The sequence below is a fragment of the Octopus bimaculoides genome, chromosome 25 (assembly GCF_046866305.1).
Source record: "Octopus bimaculoides isolate indiv1 chromosome 25, ASM4686630v1, whole genome shotgun sequence".
Classification (NCBI taxonomy): domain Eukaryota; kingdom Metazoa; phylum Mollusca; class Cephalopoda; order Octopoda; family Octopodidae; genus Octopus; species Octopus bimaculoides.
The window spans coordinates 10,485,804-10,505,321 of NC_142952.1; the positions used below are offsets into that span (position 1 = coordinate 10,485,804).

General features: G+C 39.3%; 1 protein-coding gene across 4 annotated transcripts in view; it reads right to left on the bottom strand.

The window, feature by feature from the left end:
• The window catches only part of LOC106877855 (proton myo-inositol cotransporter-like), a 58,761-nt gene that overhangs the window by 3,041 nt on the left and 36,202 nt on the right, over nt 1–19,518 (bottom strand). For all 4 annotated transcript variants that reach the window (XM_089342053.1, XM_089342051.1, XM_089342052.1 and 1 more), the window contains exons 2-8: nt 11,505–11,664; nt 10,750–10,961; nt 9,499–9,610; nt 4,401–4,564; nt 3,173–3,284; nt 2,113–2,357; nt 1,022–1,174 (exon numbers count right to left, since the gene is read on the bottom strand). In XM_089342053.1, coding sequence (XP_089198179.1) covers nt 1,022–1,174; nt 2,113–2,357; nt 3,173–3,284; nt 4,401–4,564; nt 9,499–9,610; nt 10,750–10,961; nt 11,505–11,664 — 1,158 coding nt within the window. The remainder of the gene's footprint in view (nt 1–1,021; nt 1,175–2,112; nt 2,358–3,172; nt 3,285–4,400; nt 4,565–9,498; nt 9,611–10,749; nt 10,962–11,504; nt 11,665–19,518) is intronic.

Genomic DNA, 19,518 nt, shown 5'->3' on the forward strand with positions numbered 1-19,518 from the left:
AACAGTTTAAAAATATATGATATCTGATACATGTAAGTTGGTGCAGAGACAGCAGTTGATGCCATTTTTACAAAACATGACACACAGACCAAGGCTGAAGACGGTCAATGACATTTGACACATTAACATGACAGAATTGTCGTCATTGTCATGGTTGTCACTGTCATCGTCATGATCAATAACAACCTCATTATTATCAACATTATTTAAAGTCCATTTTCCCTGCTAGCATGGGTTGGACGGTTTGACAGGAGCTAGTTTGACAGGAGCTAGTTTGACAGGAGAAAACTGTACTAGGCTTCACTGTCTGTTTCAGTAAGGTTTTTATGGTAGGATGCCCTTCCTAACACTAACCACCTTACAAAGTGGACTGACTGCTTTTCATGTGGCGCCAGAATACGCTAAGGAAATGGACCATCTGGTTGATTAGAAAAAGGCTCGGTTACTAAGATCATCTATTCTTCTCAAATAGGTGGCAAGCTAGCAGAATCATTAGCACACCAGACAAAATGCTTACTTAGCGTTTTGTTCTTCTTTACATTTTGAGTTCAAATCCCACCGAGGGTGATTTTACCATTCATCTTTTTGGAATTGATAAAATCTATTCCTCAGAACATAGACGGTCAAAATGTTGCCGAGCATTTTGCCCAGAGTGCTAATGATTCTGTCAGCTCATTACAACAACAACAACAATAATAAATAATAATAATAATAATAATAATAATAATAATAATCCTTTCTAGTATAGGCACAAGGCCTGAAATTTGGGGGGAGGAACTAGTCGATTATATCGACTCCAGTGCGTGACTGGTACTTTTTTCATCGACCCCGAAAGGATAAAAGGCAAAGTCAACCTCAGCAGAATTTGAACTCAGACCATAAAGACATGAAATGCCATTAATCATTTTGGCTGGCGTGCTAACAATTCTGCCAGCTCACTGCCTTCACCGCCCTAAATAGTAACATATTGAGTAATGCATAAAGTGTAATGAATAAAGTGGTTTGATTGATATTGACTTACCGTAGCTGTTGATGGCTTCACTGAGGGATAAAAACGATACAGAATTAATTAGATTGCATAACCAGCAGGTGGCAGCTGCCAAACCATTTCCTGTGCTGCGTGCCCATAATGGATAAATCTCAGCATTAATGGTCCATGGTAAGGGCCCCATTGCTGTAGGAAAGAAAAAAAAAAAAATTTAAGTTAGGTGAAGTCACAAAGCTGCACAAGAGATTGTGTTGTATAGAGACAATAGGGGCTTTTGGTAGTAGTTGTTGTGGTTTAGCACACCCATCACCACCAATAGGCATGAGTAGTGAAAAGACAGATGCCGCCATTGATGCTAGCTATTGTGTGTTAACCATAACTCATTTAAAATTAAACAGGTCCATAATCAAAAACATACCAGTCAGAATCATCATATTTTTTTCAAATTCGATGACTGGCACCCATGCCAACGTCGTCTCCTTCATTGGAACAAAACTTTGCTTGCGAAGACCTGTTGGGGCAAGCGAAAGCGAAATCGTGATGGCACCTGTGCCCAGCGTCGCCTTTCTGGCACTTGTGCCCATGGCATGTGTAAAGACATTCGAGCGAGATTGTTGCCAGTGCCGCTGGACTGGCTCCTGTGCAGGTGGCATGTAAAATACACCATTTTGCACGTGGCCGTTGCCAGTACTGCCTGACTGACCTTCGTGCCGGTGGCACGTAAAAGCACCCACTACACTCTCTGAGTGGTTGGCGTTAGGAAGGGCATCCAGCTGTAGAAACTCTGCCAAATCAGATTGGAGCTTGGTTTAGCCAATTGGTCCACCAGTCCTCAGTCAAATCGTCCAACCCATGCTAGCATGGAAAGCGGACGTAAAATGATGATGTGTAGTAGGTGCTTTTATGTGCCACCGGCACGAAGGCTAGTCAGGCGGTACTGGCAATGGCCATGCTCAAAATGGTGTATTTTATGTGCCACCTGCACAGGAGCCAGTTCGGCAGCACTGGAAACGAACTAAGTGATAGAAATAAGAAAAAAACTGAGGTACATCAAGACTAAGAAAAAAAAGAGAGGAAGGGGTAATAAAAAAAAAAAATTATGAGAAAATATAAGGGCTACTTACTTGGTGCATAGAAGACAAGGAAAAAAGCCAATCCAACCACAGCCACCCAGGAGAATGAGACAGGACAATAATCTATGACCCATTTTAGAGATGCTGTTTGCATTGCCGTTGTGGAATTACATGCCCCAACTGCAGATGTTTGCCAGAGCTTGGAATTTGATGGTAGACAAGTGCCATTGATGTTATTTTCATTGGAACTGTAGCAGAAGCCACAATTTTGATCATGTACACAGTCACTACATAAGCTGTAATTAGAAAGTAAATGAACAAGCGCATAATTAGGTATGATATAATTAAATGTGGACGGCATTCAGTTACATATTGTTATAAGAAAATGAATGTTTAAGGGAGGATTTAAAAAAAAAATCTTTAGATTTATAAGTTTTAAACACTAGAAATTCAAGATCTAGCAATCACCTTTTTTTAACTAAAAAAAAAAAAAAATTATGCAAGAAATATTGTTTAGTATATTGTTGTTTGTTGGCACTCCGTCGCTTACGACGTCGAGGGTTCCAGTTGATCCGATCAATGAAACAGCCTGCTCGTGAAATTAACGTGCAAGTGGCTGAGCACTCCACAGACATGTGTACCCTTAACGTAGTTCTCGGTGATATTCAGCGTGACACAGTGTGACAAGGCTGACCCTTTGAATTACAGGTACAACAGAAACAGGAAGAAAGAGTGAGAGAAAGTTGTGGTGAAAAAGTACAGCAGGGTTCTTCACCATCCCCTGCCAGAACCTCGTGGAGTTTTTAGGTGTTTTCGCTCAATAAACACTCACAACGCCCGGTCTGGGAATTGAAACCGTGATCCTATGACCGCGAGCCCACTGCCCTAACCACTAGGCCATTGCTCCTCCACTTAGTATAACTCCATTATATATATAACAAAAAAAAAACAAAAAAAAAAATTAAATTGTATGAGCTAAAGATATTGTTTTACATTTGAATGCCCTTCCTGTCACTAACCCTCAGCTATTTTACACTGGAGTCAATGTAAGCAACTTATTTCCTCCTGCTAAATTGCTGCCTTGAGCAAAAATTTGAAATCAGTAAATTACCTGTGTGTCATACATGAGCTGTTATATTGTCCCGAGATGTATGTGATGGCAGGTGTGTGTTTTACGGCCATCAGAAAGGTTGTAGCCAAACAGCAGGTGCTGAATGCAAGACCTGGGGAAGAAGAGATAAAAACATAAACAAAAAAATATCAAAAAAAAAACAAACAAACAAAACAACCAAAAAAAGAGGCTAGTACAACAACAACTGCAAACATAAACAGCCAGTACATGTAAAATGACTGTTGGAAGGAAGGGCATCTAGCAGCAGGAGCCTTGTGCCAAAGATGACATTGTAATTTGATGCAGCTTTGCAGCTCACTGGATCTTAGTAAACTGACCAACCCATACCAGCATGGGAAATGGATATAAAATGGTGATGATGATGATGATGATGAATAAAAATCAATTCAATAAACATAGGGCGCAGGAGTGGCTGTGTGGTAAGTAGCTTGCTTACCAACCACATGGTTCCGGGTTCAGTCCCACTGCGTGGCACCTTGGGCAAGTGCCTTCTACTGTAGCCTCGGGCCGACCAAAGCCTTGTGAGTGGATTTGGTAGATGGAAACTGAAAGAAGCCCGTCGTATGTATGTATATATACATATATGTATGTGTTTGTGTGTCTGTGTTTGTCCCCCCACCATTGCTTGACAACCGATGGTGGTGTGTTTATGTCCTCGTAACTAAGCGGTTCGGCAAAAGAGACCGATAGAATAAGTACTAGGCTTCCAAAGAATAAGTCCTGGGGTCGATTTGCTCGACTAAAAGGCAGTGTTCCAGCATGGCCGCAGTCAAATGACTGAAACAAGTAAAAGAGTATAGGTGCAGATGCGGCTGTGTGGTAAGAAGTTTGCTTCCAACCACGGTTCCCACTGTGTGGCACCTTGAGCAAGTGTCTTCTACACTAGCTACGGGCTGTCCAAAGCTTTGTGAGTGGATTTGGTAAATGGAAAGTGAAAGAATCCTATTGTATATATGTATATATACATATCTATGTGTGTGCATTTGTCCACTCACCCACTGCTTGACAACCAGTGGTGGTGTGTTTACATCCCTGTAACTTAGCAGTTCGGCAAAAGAGTCCGATAGAATAAGTGCCAGGCTTTACAAAAAAAATAATAAGTACTGGGTCGATATATTCAACTTAAAAATTCTTCATGACAGGGCCCCAGCATGGCCACAGTCTAACAACTGAAACAAATAGAAGATAAAATGAATAGGACACGTACCGATTAGTCCAGTTATGGCTAACTTCCGTCGACCAACCAAATCAACAAGCCACACTCCAATGATAGCAAACAACAGATTAATACAATTGATGATGACAGAGTTCCAGATAGCAGTGCTCACATCTCCTACTCCGGCCATTTTAATAATGATTCCGCTGTAATAACTAAAAGTAGCAAAGAAAGAAATATTGAAATGGTAGTAGCATTTTATTTATGCTAAAGCTAGGTTAGAATTTCTATATCAAAAGTTCTGAACCAAGGTCCATGTGGCCCTTGGGGATTCACATAAGATTTTGTTGACAAAAATTATCTGCAATAAATTGGTTATTCTTCTACAATATACAAAGTATTTTCGCAATTATTTTTACAGAATTTCTTAATAATATTTAATTATAAAAATATAATAGGACAGAGACTTAGAGACAAGTTACTTGAAGCATTTAACGAAATAGAAGGGGATATAGCATCATACAACGTGGAAGACAATTGGAGATTTCTGCGGGACAACCTGTTGAAAGCCACCGACCAGATTTGTGGGTGGTGTAAGGTCCCCTCCCAACCCAGAGTAACGTGGTGGTGGAACAAGGAGGTAGACAGGGCTATTAGACAAAAGAAACAAGCTTGGAAGGACTGGAAGAACGGTGGTAGCAGGGAATTGTACCAATGTGCCAGAAGGGAGGCTAGGCGACAGGTTTATTTAGCCAGAGGGGAAGCAGATAAGGAAAGATTTGCCAATGTTCTGCGCCGTGAGGACCAAAGACTCGAGGTATTTCGGGTTGCAAGACAGTGTAGGAGAGAGAATAGTGATGTTGTAGGAGAGAAATGTGTTCGCATGGATGATGGTACGCTTGCATTAAATGAGGATGCAAAGAAAGAGGTCTGGAGATGCCACTACGATAGATTGCTTAATAAAGAGAATGAATGGGAGAAAGAGAGCCTGCCTTATGTCGACCCAATAGAGGGACCAGCTATCCGAGTTGATAGTACCAGGGTAGATAAAGCAATTAAGAGTATGAAGACCGGGAAAGCCCCCGGCCCATCAGGAATCACTGCAGAGATGCTCAAAATATCTGGCAGTGTTGGCTATAGCCTAGTCACCCGTATTACGAACCAGGTGATACACGAAGGAGTCATACCCTATGACTGGTGTAGCAGCATCATAGTCAACTGCTACAAAGGTAAAGGGGACGCTTTAGATACAAATAATTACAGAGGCATCAAGCTGTTAGATCAGGTTATGAAAGTTACAGAGAGGGTCATAGCCCAACTAATTAGGGAGCGAATCAATTTAGATGAGATGCAGTTTGGGTTCGTGCCAGGTAAAAGCACTACTGATGCCTTATTTCTAGTGAGACAGTTGCAAGAGAAATACCTAGCCAAGGATAAACCTCTGTACCTGGCTTTCGTTGACATGGAGAAAGCCTTTGACAGGGTCCCCCGATCCCTTATCTGGTGGTCAATGAGGAAACTTGGGATAGAAGAATGGCTAGTGAGAGCTGTGCGAGCCATGTACAGAGATGCGGCCAGTAAGGTGAGGGTTGGAAATGAGTACAGCAATGAATTCCGGGTAGAGGTAGGGGTCCACCAAGGTTCCGTCCTCAGCCCCCTATTATTTACCATAGTCCTCCAGGCAATCACAGAGGAGTTCAAGACAGGTTGCCCCTGGGAGCTCCTCTATGCTGATGACCTTGCCCTAATTGCGGAGTCACTATCAGAACTAGAGGAGAAGTTTCAGGTGTGGAAGCAAGGTCTAGAATTGAAGGGCCTTAGAGTCAACCTAGCTAAAACCAAAATCCTAATAAGTAGGAAGGTAGATAAAACACAAACCCCTTCAGGTAGATGGCCCTGCTCAGTATGTAGAAAAGGAGTAGGTAGTAACTCTATAAGATGTACCCGGTGCAAGCTATGGACACATAAGAGGTGCAGCAACATCAAAGGCAGGTTAACTAGCAAGTTAGTTTTTGTTTGTGGCAGATGTTCAGGTGCAATAAAGACTGCAAACAAACAGGAAACAACTTCTATCTCATTCCAGGGTGAAAAACTAGAGGTAGTCGATAGCTTCCGCTATCTGGGCGACCAAGTTAGTAGTGGGGGTGGGTGCGCTGAAAGTGTAGCTGCTAGAATAAGAATAGCCTGGGCAAAGTTTAGAGAGCTCTTACCCCTGCTGGCGACAAAGGGACTCTCACTCAGAGTAAAAGGCAGACTGTATGACGCATGCGTACGAACAACCATGCTACATGGCAGTGAAACATGGGCTGTAACTGCTGAGGACATACGTAAGCTCGCAAGGAATGAAGCCAGTATGCTCCGTTGGATGTGTAATGTCAATGTGAATACCCGTCAGAGTGTAAGTATCTTGAGAGAAAAGCTGAACATTAGAAGCATCAGTTGTGGCGTGCAAGAGAGACGATTGCGCTGGTATGGACATGTGGTGAGAATGGAGGAGGATAGCTGCGTGAAAAAGTGCCACACCCTAACAGTTGAGGGAACCCGTGGAAGAGGTAGGCCCAGGAAGACCTGGGCTGAGGTGGTGAGGCAAGACCTTCGTACATTGGGCCTCACCGAGGCGATGACTACGGACCGAGACCTTTGGAAATGGGCTGTGCGTGAGAAGACCCGGCAAGCCAAGTAAGATCGTTGCCAGTGCCCCTGGACTGGTTCTTGTGCGGGTGGCACATGAGATGCACCATTTTGAGCGTGGCCGTTGCCAGTACCGCCTGACTGGCTCCTGTAGGATTTTCGAGCGAGATCGTTGCCAGTGCCCCTGGACTGGCTTGTGCGGGTGGCACATAAAAGACACCATTTCGAGCGTGGCCGTTTTCGTGCGGGTGACACGTAAAAGCACCCACTACACTCTCTGAGTGGTTGGCGTTAGGAAGGGCATCCAGCTGTAGAAACTCTGCCAAATCAGACTGGAGCCTGGTGTTGCCATCCGGTTTCACCAGTCCTCAGTCAAATCGTCCAACCCATGCTAGCATGGAAAGCGGACGTTAAACGATGATGATGATGATGATGAATAGGATTTTCTTTTAATATTGAATGGTTAGGAGGGTCCACTTGAGTCAAATAGGAATCAAAGCGGTCTACAGGTAAAAAATGGTTGAGAAACACTTGTCTATACCATATATGTATATACATACACACATACGTTATATATATATATATTTATATGTATATACACACACACACACACACACACACATATATATGTGTATGCATGTATATATGTGCATGTATATATATTTGTATATATATATATGTGAGTATGTATATAAATATATATACACATGTGTGTACATGTATGTATGTATATATATATATATATATATATATATATATATACATGTGTGTACGTGTATGTATGTAGATTTTATGAATGAAGATTTCTATCTTTATGTGGTTGTATTTTTATAATATATCTTTTACTTTTATTTACTTTTCCACACCTATTAGAGTAACTTCCTCTTATTCAACGTTTTTTTGTTTTTTTTCATAGAGTTTTTGTCTTAATAACTGATGAGAATGTCTTTAAGGCCTGGCATTTTAAACTCTGAGAATTATTATGACAACTAACTGATTGTCCTATATTATATATTTATAGATATGTGTGTATATATATATATATGTATATATATATATATATATATAGGTGAGAAAGTTGGTATGTGAAAGCACGTGGTTGGATGTATAAAAGATAATAAGAGTGAAAAAACTACAGAAGGCTTGTGTTACATGGTTAAAGTATATATTTAAATTATGTCAGAAAAATGTTAGAAAAATGTTATAAAATCTTTTTGGTATATAAACATTGTATTTTGAGAAATAACCGGTTTCGTGTTGTCTTTTCAAATTTCTCTGTCTTTTCAAATTTCTCATATATATATATATATATATATATATATATATATATGTAAAAAGTTGAAAAGAGGAACACACGAGTAGATATATATGGAAAAAAGACAAAGTAGGAAATGCTAAAATAATTTTATAAAGAACATTACAGAACCGGTTTCGATCCTTGAGATCTTTTCAACAGTAAATATGAATAATAAATTTTTGAAAAATTATTGAAAAATTAAATTTTGGTAAATTTAAAAGAAAAGTCTTTTTAAAGACATATTTGTATAGTATTCAAATAACAGGGGCATTTTTCTTGTTTCTGCCTGTCTCTGTTTCAGTTGTTAACTCTTGTGGGTTCGAAGAAGGATTGCTATGGATAGTAGCAGAGTGTTAATTAGTTGGGTGTCCTGACATTGACCTGTTGATGGTCGTAGTGATCTGTATTGTTTATAATGTTTGCGTAGATCAACACATGGCTACGATGCTCCCCTACTACTCCTGCACATGATCAGAGATGCACATATTGACAGCCACTAAGGGACATGCTCAAGAAACTGACAAGCAAATCTGTGGTATTGAGTTGTAATGATATTTCTGCTTCAGTAACTCAGTGCTGAATCTGTCCGAAATGTAATGGAAAATAGGTCAGTTTCAAACACTGATGTGCAGGTCACAAAAGCAAAGTTTGAAGGGAATAGTATTTATTTCCTTCGATTTTTAGGTAGATAGGTACAGGAGTGGCTGTGTGGTAAGTAGCTTGCTTACCAACCACATAGTTCTGGGTTCAGTCCCACTGCGTGGCACCTTGGGCAAGTGTCTTCTACTATAGCCTTGGGTCGATCAAAGCCTTGTGAGTGGATTTGCTAGACGGAAACTGAAAGAAGCCTGTCGTATATATGTATATATATATATATATATGTATGTGTGTTTGTGTGTCTGTGTTTGTCCCCCACCATCGCTTGAGAACCGATGCTGGTGTGCTTACGTCCCCGTAACTTAGCAGTTCGGCAAAAGAGATCGATAGAATAAGTACTAGGCTTACAAAGGATAAGTCCTGGGGTCGATTTGCTCGACTAAAGGCGGTGCTCCAGCATGGCCACAGTCAAATGACTGAAACAAGTAAAAGAGTAAAGAGAGTAAAAGAGTAAAGAGAGTAAAAGAGTAAGCAAATAGGAAATAACACTTATTGACCAAAGACAAAACAAAAAAAAAAAAAAAAAATTTTGTTATACAATGTAGTTTAAGGTATGTTTCTTACATAATGGTATTGGCCCCAGAGAACTGAGCGAACATTTGAATACCACAACCAACTAATAAAGCTTGTCTGACTGGTTGGGTCTGCATCATTTTCACAAAGGTTTGCAACGATCCTGTTAAGAGATAAAAAAAAAAAAGGAAAATTAAATTTAAAAAAAACCAAATTACTGTATTTTAACGTGTGCAAAGAGCCCTCATGTATGAAGAACCCCCTAATTTTGTGGGCTTAAAATTAGCTCTTTTACTTTACTCTTTACTTGCTTCAGTCATTTAACTGCGGCCATGCTGGAGCACCGCCCTTAGTCGAGCAAATCAACCCCAGGACTTATTCTTTGGGAGCCTAGTACTTATTCTATCAGTCTCTTTTGCCGAACCGCTAAGTTACGGGGACGTAAACACACCAGCATCGGTTGTCAAGCGATATTGGGGGGACAAACACAGACACACAAACATATACACACACATACATAAATATATATATATATATATATATATATACGACAGGCTTCTTCCAGTTTCCATCTACCAAATCCACTCACAAGGCTTTGGTCAGCCTGAGGCTATAGTAGAAGACACTTGCCCAAGGTGTCACGCAGTGGGAATGAACCCAGAACCATGTGTTTGGTAAGCAAGCTACTTACCACACAGCCACTCCTGCGCCTATTTCTTTCTCCTCCTAAGTATGTCTTTCTTGTGCCAAAATCAAAAAACCAATATTTAGTAGGGTTAAGGCAGTGAGCTGGCAGAAGCGTTAGCACACTGGGTAAAAAGCTTAGTGGTATTTCATTCATTGTTATATTCTAAGTTCAAATTCTGCTGAGGTTGAATTTGCCTTTCATCTTTTTGGGGTCGATAAAATAAGTACCGGTTGAGTACTGGGGGTCAACATAACTGACTTACACCCTCCCCTGAAATTGCTGGCCTTGTGCCAAAATTTGAAACCAATATCTAATAGGGTCCCTTTATCAAGCAAAATTTGATTTTGCCAGTTTTGGGCACAACCCCATTTTTCAAATGAAATCAAAAGCAAGGAAAAACAAAAACAAAAAAAAAAGGTAGGGAGAGGGGATGGTCATGATAGTTGACTATTTAGACTAAATACCTTTTTTTTCCCCCATTTAACATTTCTGAATTGCTCCTGAAATCAAATACCACTTTACCTTTCTATGTCTTAAGAAAACGAAACCTTAATCTTAAATCCTGAAAAATCTCAGAAAAGAAAACTGGAAAAAAAAATCAACAAAAATCTCACCTAAATTCTCACTATTTTTCATGTCTTCTTCACAATTTTTCTTGATTTCGTTAAATTCTTCTTCAATGTTGACACCATTACGTAGCTTGGCCAAAGCTGCTTTACCTTCACTGAATTTAGATTTCTGTATCAACCATCTTGGAGATTCTGGCATGAAGAGTAATCCTGTGAATTGGATCACAGACCATATTCCTTGGAAAGCCCACATATACCTGACCAATGGAAAGTTTAAAAGAGAGAAAAAAAAAAAAAAAATATAAGTAAATATACACCATCACCACACTGGCACCTCCACTGCTGTACTGCATGGAGGCTTATGCTGTAATGAAGTACTGCTGCACCCAACATTTGTTGGGGATTCTCTACTCCTGGCAGATGAGACCTATGCACCACTCAGGTGACAACCCTCCAATCCATGAATCTGGGTGGTTGCTGCTGGTGAGGATTTTACAAGGTTGGTGTGTAAATCCTACCCTCAATTTGTGAAGTGTTTGTCCATCTGCCTGTCCATGCATCAATCAATCGATTGATCGATAGATGATTATGTTCATATGACTATTCATCAGTCTGTCTGACTATCAATCAATATGTTTGTATGCCTATTGATCTATCTTTATGTATACTTGTATGATTGTCTGTATGTTTGTGTGTTGTCTTTGTTTGCTTATCTATCTGTCTGCATGTCAACATATCCACACACACATGTGCATGCACACACACACAAAGTTATAAAGGGGAAGTTAATTTTTTCTTACCTCCAACCATTAATGGTATCATAGCTGAACACACCAGCAAAAATTGTGGCAGATAATATCCCTACAGTCAGAAAGGGTTGACTAAGTCCAATTAATTTCCCCCTCATTCTAACTGGCGCACATTCAGCAATGTAGACTGCAGTTGAAGCTCCAGTGAAACCTAGTAATGAAAATATATAAATAAATAAATCATCATATTTATATATATATATATATATATATATATATAATAATAAATATAATAGGGATAAAATCCAAAATTACAGGTAAAAACTCAATTAAACTCAATTTATTAAAAATTAAAATTAAATTAAGTTTCACAGTATAAAATATATATATATATAGTTTTAGGGAAAAGAACCAAGGTTCATGAACTCATCGATGAAAATCCACTGTCACATATATATTTACTTTGTATTATATTATACTTATTTATTGTGCTTTTAATTATTAATTTTTCTATATGTGACAGTGGATTTTCATTGATGTGTTCATGAAACTTGGTTCTTTTCCCTAAAACTATATATATATAATTGCAGCGTGGAAGGTGTTTATAAGCCATTTAAAATAACACACAAAATCAGTTAGATTCACTTCAACATTTAAATTTAATTTGTCAAAATATTTTCGTTGCTTTGAGACCGCGACCTGTTCACTGACAAAATTCTGTGCTGCATCTGAGAAAGTAACTGTTACTTTCTCAGAAGCGATGAAAATATTTTGGCAAATTAAATTTAAATGTTGAAGTGAATCTGACGGTTTTTGTGTGTTTCTTAAATGGCTTATAAACACCTTCCACGCTGCAATTGTTTTCATTCCAGTACACGAACTCAGATCAGGTTGCTTGCTATGCAAGTACATCTCCATAATATATATATATAAATGTATACATATTATTAACACTTGAAAAGAGAAGATTTATGATGCATGGGCGATAGCTCAGCAAGCATTTAAAAAAATATTCCCATATTTTGTTATACTGTACTTTTGTAAGCTAACAAATTTTTGTGAACTTAGCATCATTCAATTCCAGCCCTTCAAACTGACCATATTTGAGACAAACCAGGGTGCTGAATTCTTCGACAAGGAATTAGATTAAAGAAAGAATAAATTTGGATACAGTTTGTCCCACCATTGGCTCAAACTAGCACCATCAGCACCAATATTTCTATCATAGCCAGAGCCAACTGAAACAACAATGTAAATGAGAAAGAATATGAAACTAACATCATTATTATTATTATTATTATTATGATTATTATTATTATTATTAATAAGGCAGTGAGCTGGCAGAATTGTTAGCATGCCAGACAAAATGCTTAGCGGTATTTCACTCGTTGCTACGTTCTGAGTTCAAATTCTGCTGAGGTCGATTTTGCCTTTCATCCTTTCAGGGTCGATAAATTAAGTACCAGTGAAATACTGGAGTCGATATAATCGACTAGACCCCACCCCGAAAATTTCAGACCTTGTGTATATAGTAGAAAGGATTATTATTATTATCATTGTTATGTTCTGGGTTCAAATTCCACCAAGGTCGACTTGCTCTTCATCCTTTCGGGGTTGATTAAATAAGTACCAGTTACACACTAAGGTCAATGTAATTGACTTGTCCTCTCCCACCAAATTTCAGGTCCTGTGCCTATAGCAGAAAGGATGATGATGATGATGATGATGATGATTATGATTATTATTATTATTATTATTCAGTAGTTTTATTTTTATAACGTGCTTTCACTTCACTACCGAGCGCAGCTCTGTGCGCCTTGGGTATGTGCTGTGGTTTGCTGTGGTGCTCTTATGTTTACTGTATTGAAAGTGTTTTGCGTAGAATGTGTGCAGTACCCAGTAGTGCAATTTTCTGTATGTTATATATATTTGTAAGTCCTGCTATTTTTGTTATGTATTTGTCTGAATATTTTTTTATTATACCTAAGGCACCTACTATGATAGGAATTGTTTCTGTTTTTAGATTCCACATTCGAGTTATCTCTATTTCCAGGTCTTTGTATTTTGAAAGTTTTTCCATTTCTTTTAGAGAAACGTTGTCATCTGCTGGTATTGATACATCAATTAGAAAGCATTTTTTTTCTTCATGATCTTTGACAACTATATCTGGTCTATTTGCTGAAGGCGGTGAACTGGCAGATCCATTAGCACACCAGGCAAAATGTTTAGTGGCATTTCATCTGTCTTTATGTTCTGAGTTCAAATTCTGCCAAAGTTGACTTTGCCTTTTATCCTTTCAGAGATGATAAAATAACTACCAGCTGAACACTGGGGCGATTGACGATCCCCCTCCTCACAAATTCCAGGCCTTGTGTCTATAGTAGAAATTATTATTATTATTATTGAGTGAGAGAACAGTGCATGCCATCAAAGTGATGCTGGGGTACAAATATATGAAGTCCAATACCCATCATAACGACCCATCTGATAAGAGTACACCAGGTACATGCATCACAACCCTGTGTGTGACACAGTAATCCCATATCAAGATGAACAGCACATGACCTTGTAAGTAGGGCCCAGATAGAATTTTCTTTGGGTTGAGTAGCCCATCCTGCTCAAAAGGGCCTAGGTACTGTTACCAACAAATTGGTAGATTCCTTAATGAGATCGGATAATAACAAAATAGCATTAAAAGGGTTAGGGAAATGTTCTATATGAATCCTATAGAATTTCAATGCTAGGGCAGGGGGAGGAGGAGGAAGAGAGATGAAATTTAAGAGCAGGCAGGTGTCTTGTTAGTTTCTATACTTATTTTGACAATGGATGGTATCAAGAATAAAAAAAACACCTTATTTTTTTTACAAATTATTTAAGCAGCCAACCAACTAAACAACCAACCAGCCAATTAACCAATGAACCAGCCTTCACCATTGTGCTACCTCTACTGAACAACGAATGTAATACCTGAGAAGGAAGAAATAAAGAAACCAAAACAATGAACTTCAACGTACACACAACAGGCAGGTGTTTGTACCCGCCAAGTTACTGTCTCCTCTTTAACAGATGCAGCTCTCAAAAAAACAATACTCTTTCTTCAAACGCATCTTTACATAACAAACTATAATGTTACTATTATTCACAACCAACGTGGAGACAGAGAGAATTTCTGTTTTAAATTTATGGGCGGAGAAACACAAATGTCTGGGTAAAAGATGACATAATGTTCACTGAGAGATGGTTGGAACAGCCGATGTCTCCTCGCCTGTTGTGTCTTCAGATTACAACTGAATAAAACACCTGTTCTGATAATATGAAGTTTAGTCACAGAGTACAGGAATGTCTTGGTGGAAATCAATAGATATTACCTCCAAGAAATCCAAGTACCCAGTCTTCAGCAGTGAGACAGTACTAATAGTAATAGTACAGTGAGACAATACTAATAGTAATTAAACTATGTTTCCACTTGGTTAAAGATACTCATCCTTCGTGCCAGTGCCGCTGGACTGGCTCCTGTGCAGGTGGCACGTAAAATACACCATCTTGAGCGTGGCCGTTGCCAGTACCACCTGACTGGCCTTCGTGCAGGTGGCACGTAAAAGCACCCACTACACTCTCAGAGTGGTTGGCATTAGGAAGGGCATCCAGCTGTAGAAACTCTTCCAAATCAGATTGGAGCCTGGTGTAGCCATCTGGTTTCACCAGTCCTCAGTCAAATCGTCCAACCCATGCTAGGATGGAAAGCGGACGTTAAACGATGATGATGATGATGATGATATCACAAAACCCTTTTGTTTACCATATTTCTATTGAAATATACTGCTTTTGTTTCAGTTTATTTTGAAAATAATGAATTTAGTAAAATAATTTTGTCATTATTAAACCTTTTGTTATTATATTTCTTTTGAAGTAAACTGCTTTTGTTTCAATTAATTTTGAAAATAATGAAGAATTTAGTAAAATAACTTCAGCTGGTGTTTAGAACATAACATGAACTTTTGTTAAAAGGTTTTAATTTAAACCCAGGGATGTGCTGCCTAGTTAGGCAAGGTACACAGTGCCTATCTTGAATAAAATAGATTGATAGCAGCATTTTCCTTTTATGGCAAAATATGCACTTAATTCAATAAAATTATGAAGGCTATTCTGATTACGAAGCATAAAATGCAAAATATTTTATTTTTTTGTAGATTAGGTAGGCGCAGGAGTGGCTGTGTGGTAAGTAGCTTGCTTACCAGCCACATGGTTCCGGGTTCAGTCCCACTGCGTGGCACCTTGGACAAGTGTCTTCTACTATAGCCTCGGGCTGACCAAAGTCTTGTGAGTGGATTTGGTAGACAGAAACTGAAAGAAGCCTGTAGTAAATATTTATATATATATATCATCGTTTAACGTCTGCTTTCCATGCTAGCATGGGTTGGACAATTTCACTGAGGACTGGCAAGCCAGAAGGCTACACCAGGCTCCAATCTGATCTGGCAGAGTTTCTACAGCTGGATGCCCTTCCTAACATATATATATATATATATATATATATATGTATGTGTGTGTGTCTGTGTTTGTCCCCCCACCATCGCTTGACAACCGATGCTGGTGTGTTTACGTCCCTGTAACTTAGCGGTTCGGCAAAAAGAGACCGATAGAATAAGTACTAGGCTTACAAAGAATAAGTCCTGGGGTCTATGTGCTCGACGAAAGGCGGTGCTCCAGCATGGCTGCAGTCAAAATGACTGAAACAAGTAAAAGAGTAAAAGAGAGAGAGAGTATAATTCACCCCTGGTTTTCAACCTCAGGATTTAAGCTACACATAGTACTGCTGTAGTACACGTGCTGCGTACACCCCTACAACACCAGTAACCAAATATCCTTAAAATAACATCCCACTATTTTAAAAAAAGGCAAAGATCTATGCAAAGTTGGGAAAGTGGACAGTTAACCATCTATTTTTTTTACACTAATTAGGTGACATTTATACAGCAAAATGTCTGTTAGGACAATAAATATTTCCTCTGAAATCTGTTACTAGTAACAACTCCTGCGACTGGCAGTGCTGGAGCATCTGAGTATATGTGTTGATGCCTCCACGTGCAGATATTCAGCAAACTACACAGATAGGGAGGACCGTGTGGAAAGCACCAAAGGTATCTTGAGATCTTTTTGCTTGCTATAAATCGGGTGATAGTGGTTACTGTGTGCGTAAGGTGTGTGGTGTGCATATGTATGTGTGTAGGTGTGTGTTGTGTATGTATGTATGTGGTATGCATGTGTGTGTGAGCATGTGGTGGGCCTGTATGCATGTTGTGCATGTATGTATGATGTATGGCGTGCATGTATAAGTGTGTGTGTGTGTGTGTGTGTGTGCACAAGTGCCTATATAAGTAGAACTTGCCCCTCCTACCACAAGATGTACTTACTCACCCTACTCCACCCCCCCACTCAAAAGCAATTGACATTGTGGAGGACCAGGAGGTGAACAAGTAAGTAACGATAAGGAAGTCGAAAGTGACTAACCACGATTAAAACCACTTATTGAAAGATTAAAGATAGAGGGTACAAGGCTACACGCTTCTTTACATGATTATATATTTATATCTGAGAGGCCAGGAACACCAGCAGCAACGGCAGAGACGACGAACGACCTGTTTTATTCATCGTAAACACATCACCATGAAAGAAAAAATAAACGACTGAATCTGATGTGAAGTCACTTTTCAAGATTGCTGTCTATTTTACAGTTGAGAAACTTGTTTTTATAAGGGTGTAAGTGGGGTGGAAGTTTTTGATGTTGTTGGTGGCAGTGGGGTCACAGTGGTAAAATCGGACACAGATGATTGCATGTTAAGCTAAAGGGATGATGGACTGTACATCTGTAACAGGTCTTGAGCTGAGCAAATAAAAACAACTTTTACTGGCTGAGGTCACCTACATCTATAGATGGTCAGTAGTGACACCTGCTGGGTTTGGCTGCTCTACATTGATAAGGGGCAACCACCCTTAGAAGGCGGCGAGCTGGCAGTAACGTTAGCACGCCGGGCGAAATGCTTAGCGGTATTTCGTCTGTCTTCACGTTCTGAGTTCAAATTCCGCTGAGGTCAACTTTGCCTTTTATCCTTTCGGGGTCGATAAATTAAGTACCAGTTATGCACTGGGTTCAGTATAATCGACTTAATCCCTTTGTCTGTTCTTGTTCGTCCCCTCTATGTTTAGCCCCTTGTGGGCAATAAAGAAATAAGGGGCAAACACCCTGAAACACCCTGTAGATGCCAGACCAGCAAGGGGAAGCAGCTGACCCTCCCCTGTTCGAAGGTTATAATGGACACAGGTTCATGTGTCACATTATTTATTTTATGGAGCTATGTAGGGTGGTGAGCTGGTAGAACCGTTTGCATGCTGGGCAAAGTGCTTAGTGGCATTTTGTCCGCCGTTCAAATTCTGCTGAGGTTGAGTTTGCCTTCCATTCTTTCAGCATAGATAAAATAAGTACCAGTTGAACACTGGCGCCAATATAATCAACTTACTCCCTGGCCTTGAGTCTAAATTTGAAAGCAATATTATGCTCTGTACTTATCTTCTGGCTTATATTAGAGTCAGGAGCAGAAAATCTTATTGCAGTCACACCACCTCATCATTGGAGCCTAGTAATACTGTGCATTATCGACTTTGCCTTTCATCCTTTCGGGGTCGATAAATTAAGTACCAGTTGCATACTGGGGTCGATCTAATCAACTGGTCCCCGCCTCCCCCAAATTTTCAGGCCTTGTGCCTAGAGTAGAAAAGAATACTGTGCATTATAACTGTTCAGAGTTCTAACAACTGGTTACTGGTACTGCCATGGCAAAGCAGAATCATAAAAAAGTGTGTGTGTCGAAAATTTTGTCTGTTTTTCCATGCTTTTCCAAATTAGATGTGTTTGTTTTAACATAGTATTTAGTAGAGAGACAGACAAAATATTTACTTTTGACTCACTGGTATTTTAAATTCCATCCAAATTGCTTTGACCTTTTATTCACTTTTCGAGAAGGAGGAGAGGGTTGAGGTTCAAAATGAGCACCATTCTTCTGCTGGAGTGTATGTGTGTGTGTGTGTGTGTGTGTGTGTGTGTGTGTGTTGGGGTCAATTCATTTGTTTCTACTCGTTTCCTTTTAATTTACTACTTTGTACCTAAATAAGAGATGGCAGAATTGTTAGCATGCCAGACAAAATTCTTAGCAGCATTTTGTCCAGCACTTTTATGTTCTGAGTTCAAATTCAGCTGATGTCAACACTGCCTTTCATCCTTTCGGGATCAATAAAATAAATACCAGTTGAATATTGGGGGTCAATATAATCGACTTAACCCCTCTCCCAAAATTGCTGGCCTTGTGCCAAAATGTGAAATCATTATTGTTATTAAGGTGGCAAGCAGGCAGAATTGTTAGGGCCTTGTACAAAATACCTCAAAGTGTTTCTTGAGGCTTTTGGTATTGTGAGTTCAAACCCTGTCAAGGTCCACTCGCTAAATAAGGCGGTGAGCCGGCAGAATCGTTATTACATTGGGCAAAATGTTTCACTGGTGCTTAATTTATCGACCCTGAATGGATAAAAGACAAAGTTGACCTGGGTGGAATTTGAACTTAGAACATAGCAACAGACAAAATGCCACTAAACTAAGCACATTACCTAGCATGGTAATGATTCTGCTACCTTGCCACTTATAATAATAATAATGATAATGATAATGATAATGATAATGATAATAATAATAATAATGATAATCATAATAATAATAATAATAATAATAATAATCCTTTCTACTAAAGGCACAAGGCCTGAGATTTTGGGGGAGGGGACTAGTTGATTACATTGACCCCAGTGTTTCACTGGTACTTAATTCATGGACCCCAAAAAGATGAAAGGCAAAAGTGACCGCGGCTGAATTTGAACTCAGGACACCGTGACAAAATACCACAAAGCATTTGTCCAGCATGCTAACATTTCTGCCAGCTCACTGCTTTACTACTACTACTACTACTACTACTACTACTACTAATAATAATAATAATAAATAACAGTAATAAGAAAAAGT